The following is a 19848-nucleotide window of genomic DNA, read 5'->3' on the forward strand; positions in this document are numbered from 1 at the left end:
TTTGCGTTTTCTATACTGTCCCAAATTTTTCTGATTTGGGGTTGTACAAAAAAATTGCAATATCTTTCTTTTGATGTTGCTTAATTTTATCCACTGATTCACTATTTTAAATAATAATAATAATAATAATAATAATAACAATAATAATAATAATAATAATAATTATTATTATTATTATTATTTTATTTTATTTTATGAATCTGGACTAATTTAGAATCTTTCTATAATCTAATTTGCAGACTTGTATATAATCATCATATCTATACCACTGTCTGACATTAAGGCAACTTTCCAGGGTGCAATAAACCTGTTGATTTTTGGACTTTTCCTCGCTTCACATTCCTGCAGATCTATTTTGGGGAAAAATCAATGCTCTGTGCAAACTAAACTGTCTATATTAAGCTAGGGACAATGTTCAATAGCTATTTTTGAAAGTAACCTAAATCCCAATTTTATAATCAAATCACTAAAACTGTATTACATTTTGATTTATAATCAAAAATATAATAATATAATATAATAGGTTATTGTGTTTACAAGGTGACGCAGTGGCGCAATAGGTAGTGCTGTCGCCTCACAGCAAAGAAGGTCACTGGTTCGAGCCTCAGCTGGGTCAGTTGGCATTTCTGTGTGGAGTTTGCATGTTCTCCCTGCGTTCGCGTGGGTTTCCTTCGGGTGCTCCGGATTCCCAGTCCAAAGACATGTGATACAGGTGAATTGGATAGGCTAAATTGTCTGTAGTGTGTGAGTGTGAATAAATGTGTGTGGATGTTTCCCAGAGATGGGTTGCAGCTAGAAGGGCATCCGCTACGTAAAAACATGCTGGATATGTTGGCAGTTCAGTCCGCTGTGGCGACCCCGGATCAATAAAGGGACTAAGCCGAAAATAAAATGAATGAATGAATTGTGTTTACATCTTTCCTCTGATCTCCTGAATATTTTGGTTGGCTTATTGAAGATATTTTGAAACTATATCATTTATCTACATAATAAATTACCATAATATAATAACAAAATTGATAAAGATTTCCAGAAAAGCTTAAAGGATCATAACAGAAGAACTCAGATATGCATTGATCAAAGATTATCACCAATAAATACAACTGACAACATTAGGTTTTACTTACCAAGACAAGAAACTAGATACTAGAAACTAAACAAGACGCAGGTGTAAACCATAGGTAAGCACAACAACAAACAACAGCAACATGGGTAAACAAAGCAACAAAACCTTACAGCGAAACTGAGGAACACTGCAATAAAACACACAAGAATATCAAGTAACAAATGTAGTGGCAAGCACCGATGTTTGCTATAGCTGAAATTTTGAAAGAAAAATTCTCACATACCTGTTTTCTTCACAATGTGACTAAATCAAAATCAAATAATAATAATAATAATAATAGTAATAATAATAATAATAATAATAAAACAATCATAATAATAAAATAATAATAAAACAATAATAATAATAAAATAATAATAATAAAACAACAATAATAATAATAAAACAATAATAATACAGTAATAACAATACTTCTAGCACTTCTTTGCATCAGAATAATGCATTTGTTTGTAAAATAATAATAATATTATAAAAATAATATTTGAAATGTACTGAGGAGGTAAAGATAAGGTCATGTTCGTAGTGAAGCGCGTGATCGTGCAGAGTGGCCTTGACAGCTTGGTTTCCAAGGTGACAGGTGAGATTAAATGTGTGTGTGAGTGTGTATGTTTAATCAGGAGTGTGTGTGTGGACACAGAGGGCATTGATCTCTCTGACCACACCTCTCCACCTCCTCCAGCGCAGCATAAAAAGAGCCGAGCATCTCCAAGCACCTCAAACACATTCAAACTTTAGCAAATCATCCTACAATAGTTTCAAGAGACCTGCAAAGATGCCGTGTCTTACTTCAGCCCGTAGACAGAGGATACCGAGCGACTTTGAGTCAGTGCTGGAGAAAATCCTCATGGTAAGAGACAAAACAAAGACAACTAGTTCAGTCTAGAGATTTTAGAGGCACTTTTAGCTCATTTGTCATTCACTTTGAGTGCAACAAATGCAGACCATTTTATGCATAAACATTATTCATCGGATTTACTAAATATATTTAAGGTAAGTGGTTGCAATTTATATGGGCTGATTTTAACAAACAAATTAAGTTGAATATCATTGCATTCATTTACTGATTTTTTGTTTGAATTCTGTCTGTATAAATTGTTTGCAACCACTTACCCTAAAAATTTAGTGAATCAAATGAATCTGGATTTTTTTTCAGTGTGGCTTTGTGCTAATATATCCCTTTACGGCATGTTCCACAGGTGGACCAAATTCTGTCTGAGTTTGTGCTGAGTAAAGAAGAGCTGGAGGAGGTGATGAGGCGAATGCGGAGAGAGATGGAGAGAGGTCTGCGTGTGGAGACACATGATGAAGCCAGTGTCAAAATGTTGCCCACATATGTCCGGTCCACACCTGAAGGCTCCGGTAAGAGTTCAGATCCTCATGCTGGACAGTGAATCTTACACTTAAAAAAAAAAATAAAAATAAATAAATAAATATATATATATATATATATATATATATATATATATATATATATATATATATATATATATATATATATATATATATATATATATATATATTTATTTATTTATTTATTTATTTATTTTATTTTTTTGCTGCCTGTTCAAACTACTTATTTAAATTAGCTGGCTTTAGTTTATGGAAAACATAATTGTTTTAATTATGTTTTAATTACGTCAATTAGGTTAATTAAGTTGATTTGTGTTGGAACAACATGGATTTGTTGGGAGCCCAGCATTTTTTTACTTTTGTCAAAAGTGAGTAAACCAACTGCCTTAAAAGCAACAAGTTGACTTTACAAAAATAATGTAAGTAGACCCATGGTAACTTGGAATTGTTAAGTTGAATTAGTTTGTATAATTATGCAAATAGTACTCACTTTTTAAAAAATAAAAGTTAACTAAGCACTTTTTTTCTGATACACCATACTTATTGTTTCCCCCCCCCCCCACCTTTACTGTATATAGCAAAATGACATACAGTAAAATAAATCTGCTCTGCCAGACTCCAGTGCACTTATATATTCATCACAGGCTAAAATTGTAGATTTTATAAACTTAACGAATCACCAAAAATTTAATATTGTAATAATTACAGTAATCATTTGAAAGCAGAAGTGCTAAAATAATCTGACTTTGTAAAAAGGGATTAGTTGACTTTAAAAGTGAACTCAATTATCATAATTATAAAAATGAAGTCAACTTAACAGTTCCAAGTTAAAATAGGTTTATGTACATTATCTTTGTAAAGTCAGCTTGTTGCTTTTAAGGAAATTGGTTTACTTGGGTTGAGTAACTAGTCACTTTAAAAAAAAAGGCAGGGTTCCACACAATTCCTTTATGTTGACTCATCACAAATCAGTTAATTTAACTTAACACATTTAAGTGGATTGAACATAAAACAATTGTTGTGACAAAGAAAAAACTCAATAATTGTGTTGTTTGAGTTCATTTGAAATAAGTAGTTTGAACAAGCAAGAAAAAACGTATCTTTTGTGTAAAATAAAGAATGTTTACTGAAATCAATGATTCTATGAAGTACTTTGATGTAACTTTAAGAACTATTTAGTGAAAAGTACTGTTGTTCTGGGAAGCCAAAATTCTGATTCTGTGTTATCGTGAAGAATATCCCCGATCCCTTATTTCAAATAGTCAGATCAAACTAAAGTGTACTGACTGGTTGTACTGTATGTTTATTAGTATAGCTTATAAGATGCATTTTATATTTTATTAACATACAATGTAAATTAATAATAATAAATTATATTGTAATAATCACTTTATTGATAACTTAATGTTTAACATAATATTTTGTATCTAATGTTGTTATTATATGCTTATGTCAAAGTACACAAACATATTTTAATAGTGTTTTTAGCTTTTTTGTCCATATGGTAATAGTCAAAATAAAATTGGACCCCAATAACTTTCTTTGTGTGAACAAAATCAGCCTTTTTTATGACAAAATAGATTTAGAATATAGGTTTAGAAAATCACACAACTTTAAAAGTCTGTATTTTGCTAATGTATATTCATTTTCTTACTGCATGTGTATATAAATACTGTATATATTTGTTCATGTTGTTATGTAACACATAATTAGCATCCTGTTGGAAAAAAAGTATATTGTTTTGTTACAAAAAATAATTTAATTGGTTTATTAAATGAAGAGAGACTTTTCTTGATTTACTAAACGATGAAATAAATTCAATTTAGAAAATAAAATGTATAACCTAACCCTAATAAAAATCATTAGATTAACTGTTCCTTTAAGTTGCATGAAACGAAAACAATTCTCATTTGGCAGGTTAAGGTAAATAAATAGATGAGTGCATTATTGGAAACGTCCAGTGATCTACCTTTTTCCTGGAATGGTCTGTTGATTAGTATAAGTCATAATGTTGCTGATTCTGATTCATGTGACTCATCTCAGAGGTTGGTGATTTCCTGGCACTGGATCTTGGAGGGACAAATTTTCGAGTGATGCTTGTGAAAGTGGGTGAGGATGAAGAGCGAGGCTGGAAGGTGGAAACCAAACATCACATGTACTCCATCCCTGAAGATGCCATGACCGGTACAGCTGAAATGGTGAGACTAGTGTAAAAAAAAAATCGAAAACATGCAAAATTTCAGAGTGATGACATAATATAGCCACTTTTCAGTAAACAATTCTTTGAGGAAACATTTATTTTCTTAGTTTGAAGAGTCATTTTAGTCATTTTAATAAACTGTTTTTCACTATAAAGACTCTTTTGTGGGATGAAAATGTGTTGTGCATTTTAAAGATGCTTTATCCATGGCAATAAACCAACAACAAACATTTATTTTTAAGAGTTTACTTAACCTTATCAAATACATGTATTCTGACAATTAAGTCACATTGTTTTCATGATATCATGTGTTCTCTTCATCTAGTTGTTTGATTACATTGCCGGCTGCATATCTGACTTCCTGGACAAACATAATCTCAAACACAAGAAGCTACCGCTGGGATTCACCTTCTCTTTTCCAGTGCGTCACGAGGATTTGGACAAGGTCAGTGTCCTGCTTTTGTGCAAACGTGAGCCTCGTAAGGTTTATTAATGCACACTGACGCTGTCACAAATGTCACTGCAAATAATAATAATAATAATAATAATAAAATAACAATAATAATAATATTTATTATAAAAATGATGTAGAGAGAATTTTTATTAAGAAATTGTTGGGAAATGTCTTACAAAATAATTGTCAAGTAACATACTGAATATAAGATAATATATTAGAGCCATGAAATTAGTTTTATTTTTCTCAAATTTTTTTTTAATAATTTTTTTTCTGTAACAAATAATTATTTTCTACTTTTGTTCCTTTCTTTTGTTTTTCTCATTAGACTCCATCTTTATGCAAACCTATCTAACTTAAATAAATAAAATAAGCAATTAATAATAGTAAATAATAACAAACAATAAATAATATAATAATAATAAATAAACCTTAACTTAATTAATTAATATATGTCATTTGACTATGTGTATGGCAGAACTTTGATTAATTAATGAAACACGTTCTCTGCCATAAAAATGTGCTAATACTTTTTTATTATTATTTAACTCAAAAAATGAATGAATAACTGAATAAACAAATGAATGAACAGTACTTTGATTAATTCATCCAAAATTTTCTCAAATTCTGCTACAATATTTTACAACTCCTGTTTTTATTAATTAATTATGCCTGATTTTTTGGCTTTCATGAAAATCGAAAAACTGAAATATGTTGTTATAATAAATAAATAAATAAATAAATAAATAAATAAATAAATAAATATGAATAAATAAATAAATAAATAAATAAATAAATAAATAAATAAATAAATAAATAAATAAATAAATAAATAATGTATTTTTTAAGTTGTGGCACACACTGTAAACAAAATAAGTTGACTTTACTTAAAATTTTAAGCCAACTTGCTGCACAGTTTTTTTTAGTTGACTCAACTTTTAACAAGTTCTTTTTGCAAGAACTTAACTCAATTTAAATTTAATTAACTCAAATAGCTTTAAATCAAGTTGCCTTACAATTTTAAGTTGTCAACTTTTTTTACAGTAACAACTTTTAATTCAAGCACTGCATTTTGTCAACTCCAAAAGCTCTGCAGCAAGTTGCCTTAACAGTTTTTTTTACAGTGTATTACCTCATTATGAAGTGTAGCTGACTTATGTATATGTGACCGGTGTTTTTCCCAATATTGTGATCTGATTTACTCTTCAATCATGACAGGGGATTCTTCTGAACTGGACTAAAGGCTTCAAGGCCTCTGGCGCTGAGGGCAATAATGTTGTGGGTCTTCTTAGAGACGCCATCAAAAGAAGAGGGGTTAGTGTGCATCATTTACTATCCAGCACAAATTCTGCTCGGATATTTTCTAAATGATAATGGAAAGGTTAAGCTGCTCTTAAACCAGAAAAACATTAGATCACTTAAAAGCTCATAATAAAAGGTTTTAAGCACCAACCTATAAAAAAGTGACAAATAATTCTTGCTTTAGGACTTTGAAATGGATGTGGTGGCCATGGTGAACGACACAGTAGCCACCATGATCTCCTGCTACTATGAAGACCGCAGCTGTGAAGTCGGCATGATAGTAGGTAAGAGAGAGCAAACACACCAGCACACACACACTTACAGCCATGTCAATATAATTACAGCCTGGATATAAACTTTACAACAGGCAGATGGAATATTTTAACAACCACTGGAGGAAAAAACAGCAATAAAGGAATATGCCTAAAGCTTTTAGATGAGACATCTGTAGACAGTTTTTCATGCACCTGTTTTAAATTCAGGGTGGTTTTTGTGTCAGGAAAACAGACAAATACACTTTTAGGTTTTTTTAACTGTCATACATTATCAAACTGTGCCAGTAAACTGCAAAAATAAAATGATTTATTTATTAACAACTTTGTGTTTGGTTTCTAGTACAAATATCGAAACAATTCTTAAGTCAAGAAGCATTTACTAGATAAGTAAACAATATTGTCTTGTTTCCAGAAAAAGTCAAAATTAAGTGTTTTTCCTCAAAACAAGCAAACACAGAGTTATTTTGAAGAAAAAACAAGATTATTTTGTAGGAAAAGGAAAAACTCTATTAATTTCAACGCATTATTTTTGGAGACAAGACAATATTTTTGATTGTCTAGAAAATGCTCTTTAAATTAAGAATTGGTTTTCGAGATCTGGACTGGAAACAAGACAAAAACTCTAAGATCCAACTCCAATTTCACAAAAGTATTTCCCCCTAGCAATAAGCCATACATCTCCATATCACCAGCTCTTACTTCACACACATAAGTTTACCAATACTGCTTTATATCTATATTCTAAAGGTTTGTACACAGATAGATTCAACAAAACAAAATGTGTGTAGTATTATCTGAATAATGAAGATGTTCTTCAATCCTCTTTTTTACTCTAAAGCAGTGGTTCCTAAACTTTTTGCAGTGTGCACCTCTTTCTAATATTTGATATCTGTCAAGCACCCTTTCTCCAATTAAACTCCACATTTTTTAAGACAACAACTAAATACACATGTTTTCTGTGTACGCGATTAGAATAAAAAAATTAAAAATACGTGAGTTCAATGGGAGCTTTGTGAAGCTAACAACTTTCACAGCGTCATTAAGTACAGACAAAACTTCATCTGGCATGTTTTTCATTGCTAGAGCTTCCTGGTGGATGCTGCAGTGTACCCAGGAAACCAATGGTGCAACTTTTCGGATGAAAGCTACTACTTTGTTCCTCCAATTTTCCTTAAAAAACGTAGTGGCTGTGTCTTGTTTGTAAGTGCCGGACCATATATGAGGGCTTACGACTGCTATTAGCTAAAACCTCATCACAGACTACACACAGAGGCTGATGTAGATGGTTCATCCCAACTGTCACTTGACTTTTTAAAGTGGCAGTTTTTAATCAGATGTCCATTTTTTAGTTTATTGTAAGCAATATTGTGCCTAATGTGAAAGGGTGTGGCTATTGTGACACAGACATGGAACAGCGAGAAGACTATGCATAGGTTGTAAATTACAATTTGTAATGTGATTTTTTTGTTTGTTTCTCTCTCAGTGAATTTCTTTTCTCTCAGAAATATGGTATGTGAAGTTTACCCAAAAAAAGAAAAAATTTTCTGCTATTACAAACATTCTCTCATGCACCCCTGGTGGTCAGACTGTGCACCCCTTCCAGGCTCTAAAGCACAGGTCTCAAACTGGATTCCTGGAGAGCCGCAGCTCTGCACAGTTTTGCTCCAACCCCAATCAAACATCTGATCCAACCAATCAAGGTGTTTTAGACTATTAGAGACTATTAAGCAGGTGTGAGTTGGAGGTGGTTGGAGCTAAAGTGTGCAGAGCTGTGGCCCTCCAGGGATTGAGTTAGAGACCATTGCTCTAAAAAACAAAACAGTGCCAATTTAAAGAAGCAGTCCCAAGTTTTCATATGTAAAACGATTTTAGGAAAATACAAAATATGTTGCAGTAGCTTAACGCAGCGGTTCCCAAAATGGGGGTCGCTTGGTAATTTCCCAAAACGAAATTCATTTGATTAAACTATTAGAATTCCCATATTTTATAGATAACCCTTCGTTCAGCTATTCATTTTCTTTTCGGCTTAGTCCTTTTATTTATAGATAACCTACAGAAGATGAAAAATAGCAGTTAATAGTTACAATAAAACAAAACAACATGCATTTTTTTCTTTCTATTGTATTGTGACCCCAGGGGTCATAGCATTAGATTAAAGACACAGCAATAGGGTCAGATGAAGCAGATTGATTTCACCCAGGTTAAACATTCGGAAAACTTAACAGCAATCACATCATATAAAAATGAATACAGGCTCAGAGGATATTGGGGGTCACAAGTCACTGGCATTGTTATTATTTCAGGGGTCACAGGCTGAAAAGTTTGGGAACCTCTGGCTTAATGTAATCAGTCATCTGGGCAAGTTTTAACTGGTTCATTTGTTTACTCCATTCACCTGCAATGTTTCTGTTCATGTTTCTCCCTCAGGTACGGGCTGCAATGCGTGTTATATGGAGGAGATGCGTAAGGTGGAGCTGGTTGAAGGAGAGGAGGGCCGGATGTGTGTGAACACAGAATGGGGGGCATTTGGGGACCACAGTGAACTGGAGGACTTCAGGCTGGAATACGACCGCGTTATTGATGAGACATCACTCAATCCTGGACATCAGCTGTGAGTGAGAATGCAAAATAATCATATTTAAAATTTGAGTGGAAAAAATAACAGAAAAGCACACTACATTATAAAAGTGATGCCACTGAAAACAAATGTGGATGTAACTCTCGATGAATCACAAATAAGGCCAACTCCTAAAGCGAAGGTTCATCCAAAAATGGAAATTTAATCATCATTTACTCTCCCTTTAGCTGTTCCAAAACGGTTTCTTTTTTCTGTTGAACACAAAAGAAGATATTTTGAAGAATGTTTGAAATATGTAACCATTGACTTCCTCAGTATTTGTTAAAATTAAACAGAATAAAAAACTGATAAATGCTTGGAAACACTTTAGGCAAGGGTTTCTCAACCAGTGGGTCACGGCCCACTAGTAGGCCTCAGTGATCCTGCGGGTGGGCCGCGAGATAGCTTAAAATTACCTTAATTGTACTATAATTATTTGATTTCATTATTAAATATCTTTTATAGAAAAATGACTGGTGTAATGGCATTTCCCATTTTTTGTTATTGATTACTTCGGACTCTGTGGAAAAAGAGCCTCACTGTAAAATACAGACTTAACCATGGCTGCACCACATGCTCAGCTGTATAAAGCAAACCGTCACGCAAATGTAAAGGTAACGGTGATTAGAGTTAAAACCAGTTTGCATGTCTCACGTCTGCGACTCGGATCAGAGTCGGACATCTTCGTTGATTCACAAAGTATGCGTGCTCTCTTTGTGTGAACTCTTTAAAATGTGAGCACAGTTGTCCAAATTAGTGTTTTATAACGCGACTGCGAGTGTTTTATAATGTACGCGTGCCCATACAGGAGGATCTAGCAAGACTCGGTGGTGTTTTAGTGAACAGCTGTTCACTACTGTCACCGAACTCCAATTATATATTAAAAACCCAACCGCCTTCATATATATATATATACAGTTGAAGTCAGAATTAATAAGCAAGCTATTGTATCCATAAGCAAATGTAAATCCATTAATAGGCAAGCTATTGTATGAAGATGGTTTATTCTGTTGACCATTAAAAAAATAGCCTAAAGGGGCTAATAATTTTGACCTTAAAATGGTGTTTAAAAATGTAAAACTGCTTTTATACAAGTCACAATAAAACAAATGAGACTTTCTCCCGATGAAAAAATATTATCAGACATACTGTGAAAATTTCCTTGCTCTGTTAAACATCATTTAAAAAATATAAAAAAGAATTGAAAAGGGGACTGAAAAGGGGGCTAATAATTCTGACTTCAACTGTGTGTGTGTATGTATGTATGTATATATATATATATATATATATATATATATATATATATATATATATATATATATATATATATATATATATATATATATATATATATATATATATATATATGGGCGAAGCAGTGGAGCAGTAGGTAGTGCTGTCGCCTCACAGCAAGAAGGTCGCTGGGTCGCTGGTTCGAGACTCGGCTTAGTTGGCGTTTCTGTGTGGAGTTTGCTTGTTCTCCCTGCATTCGTGAGGGTTTCCTCCGGGTGCTCCGGTTTCCCCCACTGTCCAAAGACATGCGGTAAAGGTGAATTGGGTAGGGTAAATTGTCCGTAGTGTATGAGTGTGTGTGTGTGGATGTGTGTGTGGATGTTTCCCAGAGATGGGTTGCGGCTGGAAGGGCATACGCTGCGTAAAAACTTGCTGGATAAGTTGCCGGTTCATTCCGCTGTGGCGACCCCTTTTAAATAAAGGGACTAAACTGACAAGAATATATATATATAATGTTTCATTTTTATATCTAAAATGCTGTGGAAAAAAGCGAAGCAAAATAAATGTTTTGCTAATATTTAAAAGTTTAAAATAAGCATTTTCTTTAGACAATCAGTTTAAGAAATAATATCAGACATGAGCCTTCAAAACATTTTCGTAGAAGGAGGTGGGTCCTGAAGTGAAAAAGGTTGAGAACCCCTGCTTTAAGCTAAGTAAATAATGATTTTTTTTTTTTATCTCTTTAACTCATAACTATCCCTTTAATGAAAATTATGAGATGAAACAAATGTGATTTACTACTTACTTCCACTGAACCAATATAATTATTTAAAAAAATCTAAATTATATAGAAGCCACTGTGACTAGTTTGATAACCTGAGATTCAAATTCAGATTTACTTACTTAAATCTGCTTTATTCCTACTTGTAGCCCTTTTTAGTGACCACTCATTAATCTTTTGTGACCCCTAAAGTAGGGATTGCAACCTCTACATCAGGAACCACTAATCTAGATTATAACTTCACAGTTTTTATCATTATTATTTTAAAACTGAAAGCAGGTTTCCTCAGATATAATTTCGCCTCAGTTTAATCAGAGTCTGAATTCAGTTTGCTCACACGATTACCTCAACGTTCAGGAAGAGCTTGTTAGCCGGAGCTCTTATGTGCTGTCCAGACGACAGGGCTTGTTTTTCTGTACATGTGGAGCGACTGACGGCAGCCACGTCAGTGCAGGAATACTCACGGCTGGATTAATGGCCAGGGAAGCAGATCATTAGCGATGCTGCTCTGCTAATGGTTATTTACAGTGGATGCTAGAATGTACAGAGCTCAATGGGCCGCTCCTCTGTCCACGTCACTGCAGGCCATCTGTATTTCTAGCTGTCAGTGTTTTAGCTGAGGATGACCGTTCTAATATGTACATATTCTCTTTTAGGTACGAGAAGCTGATTGGTGGGAAGTACATGGGTGAGCTTGTGCGTCTTGTGCTGCTCAAACTGGTGAATGAAGATCTGCTGTTCAACGGCGAAGCCTCAGACCTGCTGAAAACACGAGGAGCTTTTGAAACACGCTTTGTCTCCCAGATTGAGAGGTACGACTGAGCTGCTGAAAAGCTCATTAGCTTTAGACTTACACATGTATATTAAAGCTTTATACCAAATGAATATGAAGTTGTTAAAATGAGTGACCAGGTGCAAGCTTCATTTGCATAAAACATGCTTAAACTAAGGGGGTTCCAAATAATTAGCCCCCCTGTTAATTTTTTCCCCCCAGTTTCTGTTTAAAGAAGAGAAGATTTTTTCAACTCATTTCTAAACATAATAGTTTTAATAACTCATCTCTAATAGCTGTTTTATTTTGATCTTTGCCATGATGACAGTATATAATATTTGACTAAATATTATTTTAAGACACTTTTATACAGCTTAAAGTGATATTTAAAGGCTTAACTAGGTTAACTAGGCAGGTTAAGGTTATTAGTTGAGTCATTGTATAACAATGGTTTATTCTGTCAACTATCGAGAAAAAAAAATTGCTTAAAGGAGCTAATAATGTTAACCTTAAAATGGATCTTAAAAAAATAAAAACTGATTTTATTCTAGTCGAAATAAAACAAATAAGACTTTCTCCAGAAGAAAAAATATTATCAGACATGCTGTGAACATTTTCTCTGTTAAACATTATTTGGGAAATATTTAAAAAAGAAAAGTAAAATCAAAGGGAGGGTAAAAATTCTGACTTCAACTGTGTGTGTGTGTGTGTGTGTGTGTGTATGTACATATATATATATATATATATATATATATATATATATATATATATATATATATATATATATATATATATATATATATATATATATATATATGTATATATATATATATATATTTCATTTTTAAGTGGACTATCATTCTCACTACAAATTTAATTACATTTACTAATTTTTTTTTTTTTATATATATATATCAGTGACACAGGGGACAGAAAGCAGATCTACAACATCCTCAGTTGTCTGGGAATCCTGCCATCAGAGCTGGACTGTGATATTGTGCGTCTGGCGTGTGAGAGTGTGTCTACGCGAGCGGCTCACCTGTGCGGGGCAGGACTCGCCGGCGTCATTAACCTCATGAGAGAGCGACGCTGCCAGGAGGAGCTAAAGATCACTGTGGGGGTGGATGGATCTGTCTACAAACTACACCCTCAGTGAGTACAATATGAGAAAAGAGGGGTGTGAGGGTGTGGGGTAATTGTATTTGGGAAGCTATTCGCACAAAAAAGTGTGGGGAACACTTTAAAGTATAAAGAGTGGTCAATCATTTATTTTAAAAGGCTTGATTGTGTTCATTGGGTGCACTGTAATCATCTGTGATCATGCTTGTTTTTTAAAAATGTATTCTACACCATTGTTTCCCATTCTTCTAAAATGGGTTTTGACAACCCTTTTTCACCATGACACTTTGATTTCTGGTTCCATATTAATAAATAATTAACTAACTAATAATAATTAAGCACAAAATAAATTTTTAATTATATTTTTACATCCAAAACCAGGAAGAGTGGTTTATAAAAAGCATCAAAGCTTTGCTTTGTCCATGTGGAAGAACCATTAAGGATTAGGAGTGGGGTTACCATGACCAACAAATAAATAACACATTTGACTGCCATTTTTGAAATAGCAGCTAAGCACGATGCTACAGCTAATACAAAATTAGGATTTTTCCTTCTTCCTATTAATTTAGGGGAAGATCGAACAATTCTGACCTCAAAGAGATGCATTATTTATAGCCATTTCAAAGATGGTTGCTAGGCCTGATTTCTGTGAGATTAGCATAAAGCTACGTTTTGTGAAACAAGATGATATTAGTGCTAAATGAGTAGTAATATATCATGTTAGATTTTTATTGGTCAGCTGTTTTAAAAGTGAAAGTGATTTATTTATGCATTTTTTGGTATTTTTGCCCAAAATTAGCACAACAACAAGAAATGTTATCATATATTCACACCTCACTTGGTGAATATTGTGATGCTCAATTGACTGAATTATGTCAAGTGAGACATTTCACAACCGAAAATGCCAGCTCAGACTGATATTCCCCCATACATTCCCCCTGTGGCAGCTCTCAAGCCAATGGAAAAGCACTTGTTGGCAGTCACAACAACTCTGAACTAGCAATTGCAGTAGCTCTGGACTAGCATCTGGTTCATTCTGGTGGAAAAGGGGAAAGATTTGGCTGCTAGCCCGGTGTGCTTTTTGACCAGTACAATCAAACTAGAGGTGGGGTTTATGTAAATTTAAGGTTTGTGATGTCACAAATCCAGGAAGAAATTGATTCGTTTGTTGTAGGTCTTAAAAAGCTAATCCAGTAAAAGGAAATAACTCCCTTTGCATTGAACTTTGAGCGTTGTAAATTTGCAGATGTTGTCTATGCTCAAACAGCAACATTACAAACTAACTTTAGTTAAAAAAAGAAAATCATATTGAAGGACCGCTTTAAAAGATAAAACACAATGTGATATAAATTCAACTAATAAGTGTTTTCCTGTTTCCACCAGTTTCAAGGAACGTTTCCATAAGCTTGTGTGGGAATTGACTCCTCACTGTGAAATTACCTTTATCCAGTCAGAAGAAGGCAGCGGTCGTGGAGCGGCGCTCATTTCTGCTGTGGCGTGCAAGATGGCCGCCTGCATGCTGACGCCTTGATAAAACACACAATTGGACGACTTCAGGTGGATCTCTTGAATCACCGCTGACCTGCTATGATAAAGCGGTCCCAGAAAGCCTTCTTATGGTCAAAGCGCTTCTCTCCTTTTGAACATTGCATTGCGTATGTGAAGTGGCCGACTGCTGGCAACATGTATTTGCCAGATGCGCACAACTCACTAAAATATTTAACATATGTATCATTTTAAAGCTGTATTTGCTGTTGAAGACAACATACGTCATTTGTTATTGCTGTTGTCCTGAGTACATTCAGGAAATTATATTTAACTAGCACCTTCATGGATGTTTTGGGAGGCTTGGAGAGAAGCGGAGGGAACTTGATTCGATTGTAAATATATGGGCTGTTCAGGCTCTGCAAGGTAATTGTGCACTGTTTATTGCTTGTTTTATTTATTAACTTAAATTATCTTTTTATTCTGTGGAAATCAGAACTGTTTGATTATTTTCCACAGGGTCTGAATTTACTTTGTACACGTGCAAATGATTCGTTATTGTAAATAAAGCTGATGAGCTATTGAGTGTAGACTTGATTTGTTTTGTTTTTAGAGGTATGTTTAAAATCTATTGAAGCTTATTTTGAACATTACACCATTCAAACATAAAGATAAATAATTTTTTAAAATAAATTTAAGGATATTCCTAAACATTAAAATTATTAAATTGTATTCAATAAAAAATTCAAATACATTTCTTACTATCGATAAACCAACACTATTTGTTTGAAAAAAGAAAAAAAATTTATTAAATAATAAATCTATGAATCAATGAAGAGGTCTTTGATAAAAATAAAATCAATTAGCTAAAAATAATATATATATATATATATATATATATATATATATATATATATATATATATATATATATATATATATATATATATATATATATACTTCCAGGGCTGTTTATATTGTAGTTAATATTAAGCTGCACCATGTTGGTGTTTCGAAACATCTAATTTTTATGAAGTGGGTAGTTAACCCAACGCACAACCCCTAACCTGGAGGACAAGGACATACAGTGACACTACGGACAATTTAGCTTGCCCAATTCACCTGTACAGCATCTCTTTGGACTTGTGGGGGACACCAGAGCACCCTGAGCAAACCTATGCGAACATGAGGAGAACAAGCAAACTCAGAAATGCCCACTGTCCCAGTCGGGGCTTGAACCAGCGACCTTCTTGCTGTGTGGTGACAGCGCTACCCACTGCGCCACCATGCCGTCTAATAAAATAGTACTTATTTTATATTAAAATAAGATAAAAGGGTATCACACAATGAATATACTATAAATATTTTTTTTATAATATGCTTTATTCCATGATCTGTTGAAATTCTTGATTCTGATTGGCTGGAGGGTGTGCATTATTTTCACTGAAACGCACAGGCAGTTCCAGTTAGTTTGAAACATAGATATTTACACTAGATGTCACCGAAGAGCTTAGAATCACCAAGAGGCGACACTCAATGGAACATTCCATTGCAACAGCAGCACCCAGCAACAGCCCCGGATTCTGCCATTTCGGAGTAAAAGCAGTCGGCTGTCCATTGGATCTTATTGCTGTCGCGATGGCAAGCAGCTGCTTTGTTTATTATTTATTTATTTAAAAAGCACGTTAAAGCTGAGATACAACCTGAAAGACGACAATACAACATTTAATATCACAATCATCAGCATATTTAAGACTTTATTTTACAAAACTATAATATGCTGTAGTTCTATTGGAATTTTCATTCCAAAATGGCTGCCACACCACCTAGTTTTCCAAATCGCAGTAGATTGTCGCCTCTTGGTGATTCTATGCTCGATGTTCTATGCTCTTGATGTCACCTTGTCTTTTGGAAGGAATGCATCAATAGAGCCGCCATTTTGGTACCAGAAAATGCTCCATTGAAATGAATGTTGGACCAAGGTACATTGGCAGACTGGAGCCATATAAACACATGTGTGATCGGAAGTATGCAATGTTTATGTGCATGCAAATGTATTGTCCTCCCTCCCTGTTAAATTTGGTCTAATCCATATGCCCTAAAACAAACTCCTTTTTCACTATATTTAGTGCAAGTTGGTGCCACTTTGCCTTATGGTCAATGCAGTAAGTGACTGTATTATCATCAATAACGTTACGTGTTGAGCATACAATTTAATAACACACAAAATCGTAATTTACAGTTTTTAATTTACAGTACACAAATATTGACAAAACATATTTACAGTAATTCACCCTACTGTAATTTTATGACTGTAAATGAAGTAGTTCATCCGCATAGGGCAGATTTGAGTATTACAGGTGAGATTTTGTCCATTTCTTCATTCATATTTTTACAATAAACAAATGTCTAGCCTATTTGAATGTACAATAACTTTAAAAATAATACAATTACAGTGGGGTGAATGACTGTAGAGATTTTTCAAAAATATATTTGTGTACTGTACAAATATGAAGGAAAATATGAGTAAAATCCCACCTTTAGAAAGTCAGTCTGGCCTATGTGAATGTACTACACCCTTTAAAATCATAAAGTGACACTAGGGTGATTTTCTGTAAATATGTTTTGTCAATGTTTGTGTATTGTGAAAGTATGAATGAAAATATGGGTAAATCTCCTCTGTAATAAGTCAGTCTGGCCACTGTGAATGTACTACACCCTTTAAAACCATCCAATTGCAGTAGGGTGATTTACAGTTTAAATTTTTCAAAAATATGTCTACTGTACAAATATGAATGCAAATATGGATAAAATCTCACCTGTAGTAAGTCAGTCTGGCCTATGTGAATGTACTACAACCTTAAAAATCAAAACATTACAGTAGGGTGTTTTACTGTAAATGTTTTTGCTAATATTTGTGTACTGTAAAAATATTTATGAACATATGGGTAATATCTCACCTGTAGTAAGTCAGTGAGGCTTCTGTAAATCTAGTACACCCTTTAAAGTCATTAAACAACAGTAGAGTGAATTACTGTAAAAAAATCTTTCAAAAATATTGAATTACTGTAAAAATATTAATTAAAATATGAATAAAATCTCACCTGTAGTAAGTCAGTAAGGTCTTAGTGAATGTAGTACACCCTTTAAAATGATAAAATTACAGTAGGGTGATTTACTGTAAATATGTTTTCTCAATATTTGTTTACTCTACAGATATCAATGAAGATATGGGTAAAATATCACATGTAGTAAGTCAGTCTCATCTTTCTGAATGTACTACACCATTTAAATTCATAAAATTACAGTCGGGTGATTGACTGTAAATATGTTTTGTCAATATTTGTGTATTGTAAATATGAATGAGAATAGGAGCAAAATCTCACTTGTAGTGAGTCAGTCTGGCCCACGTGAATGTACTAAACCCTTTTAAAATAAAAATAAAAATTACAGTAGGGTGATTTACTGTAAAATATTTTTAAAAAAATATTGTGAACTGTAATAATATGAATGAAAATATGGGTAAAATCTCACCTGTAGTACGTTATTCTGGTCTGAATGTACTACACCCTTTAAAATCATAAAATTGCAGTAGAGTGATTTAATGTAATTTACTTTCAAAAATATTTGTGTACTGTCCAAATATAAATAAAAATATGAATAAAATCTCACCTGTAGTAAGTCAGTCTGGCCTATGTGAATGTCCCACATACTTTGAAATCATAAAATTACAGTAGATTGATTTACTGTAAATGTTTTATCAACATTTGTTTACTGTAAAAATATAAATATAAATATGGATAAAAACTCATCTGTAGTCAGTCAGTCTGGCCTATGCAAATGTGCTACACCCTTTAAAATTATAAAATAACAGTATGGTGAATTACAGTAAATAATTTTCAAAAATATTTGTGTACAAGAATGAATGAAAATATGGGTACAATCTCACCTGTAGTAAGTCAGTGAAGTCTTAGTGAATGTACTAAACTCTTTAAAATCATACAATTATAGTAGGTTGAATTACAGTAAATATTTTTTTATATGTTTGTGTACTGAAAAATTATGAATGAATATATGTACACAAGTCTGGCTTATGTAAATGTACAACATCATTTAAAATCATAAAATAACAGTATGGTGAATTACTATTAAAAATTTTCAAAAATATTTGTGTACTGTACAAATATGTATAAAAATATGGGTAAAATCTCACATGTATTCAGTCAGTGAGGGCTTTTTGAATTTACTACATCCTTTAAAATCATAAAATTACAGTAGATTAATTTACTGTAAATATATTTTATCAAAATTTGTGTACTGTAAAAATATGAATGAAAATATGGGTAAAATCTCAACTGTAGTAAGGTAGTCTGGCCTATGCGAATGTACTACACCCTTTAAAATGAGAAAATTACAGTTGGGTGATTTACTGTAACTATTTTTTTCTATAATATTTGCATACGGTATATTTATATGACAGAAAATATGTATAAATCTCACTTGTGGTAAGCCAGTTTGGCTTCTGCTGATGTGCTACACAATTTAAAATCCAAAATAAATAAATAAATAAATTAATTAATTAATTAATAATAATAATAATAATAATAATAATAATAATAATAATAATATGGTTGGGTGAATTACTGTAAGCGTTCTTCAATATTTAAGTACTTTACAAATATGATTGGAAATAAGGGTAAACTCTGACATGTAGTAAGGCAGTCTGGTTGAATGAAGTAGCATAAATATTTTTTTTTTAAACTTTTTGTGTACTGTAAATATATTGGTGGAAAATTGAGAAAATCTCTTTTGTAGTAAGTCAGTTTAGTCTCTAGAAATGTGAACACACATTAGTATGAGAAGCTTACATCTACAGTAGGTGAAATACTGTAAACATCTCTATATTTGTGTGATGTATACATACATGAGGGGGAAAATGTGAGAAATAACATTTAGATGCTTTAGCTGATGTGTATTGTATACTTATGACAAGCGTTATTGAGATAACTCTACTGAGCTTATGAAGCTTGGATTGAATTTTAGCCTACGTGTCTGCTGCTCCGTTGTGGCATCCAGTAGTTAGTACCAGCTCGGCCTGCCACTTGATTAACTGGCACTCCCTGGGGCAAGGCACC

At 33.1% G+C, this 19848-nt stretch overlaps 1 protein-coding gene across 4 annotated transcripts in view; it reads left to right on the plus strand.

Annotated features, from left to right (window-relative positions):
* The window catches only part of gck (glucokinase (hexokinase 4)), a 38387-nt gene extending 23086 nt beyond the window's left edge, over positions 1–15301 (plus strand). For 3 of the 4 annotated variants that reach the window (XM_087263876.1, XM_087263875.1, XM_087263877.1), the window contains 10 exons: positions 1811–1973; positions 2323–2485; positions 4520–4674; positions 5002–5121; positions 6349–6444; positions 6617–6716; positions 9135–9318; positions 11995–12150; positions 13029–13262; positions 14613–15299. In XM_087263876.1, coding sequence (XP_087120002.1) covers positions 1899–1973; positions 2323–2485; positions 4520–4674; positions 5002–5121; positions 6349–6444; positions 6617–6716; positions 9135–9318; positions 11995–12150; positions 13029–13262; positions 14613–14760 — 1431 coding nt within the window. In that variant the 5' untranslated portion in view covers positions 1811–1898 and the 3' untranslated portion in view covers positions 14761–15299. 4 annotated transcript variants of the gene reach the window in all.
* The last annotated feature ends 4547 nt before the right edge of the window (positions 15302–19848 follow it).

Source organism: Danio rerio, chromosome 8 (assembly GCF_052040795.2).
Source record: "Danio rerio strain M-AB ecotype USA chromosome 8, GRCz13ab, whole genome shotgun sequence".
NCBI lineage: Eukaryota > Metazoa > Chordata > Actinopteri > Cypriniformes > Danionidae > Danio > Danio rerio.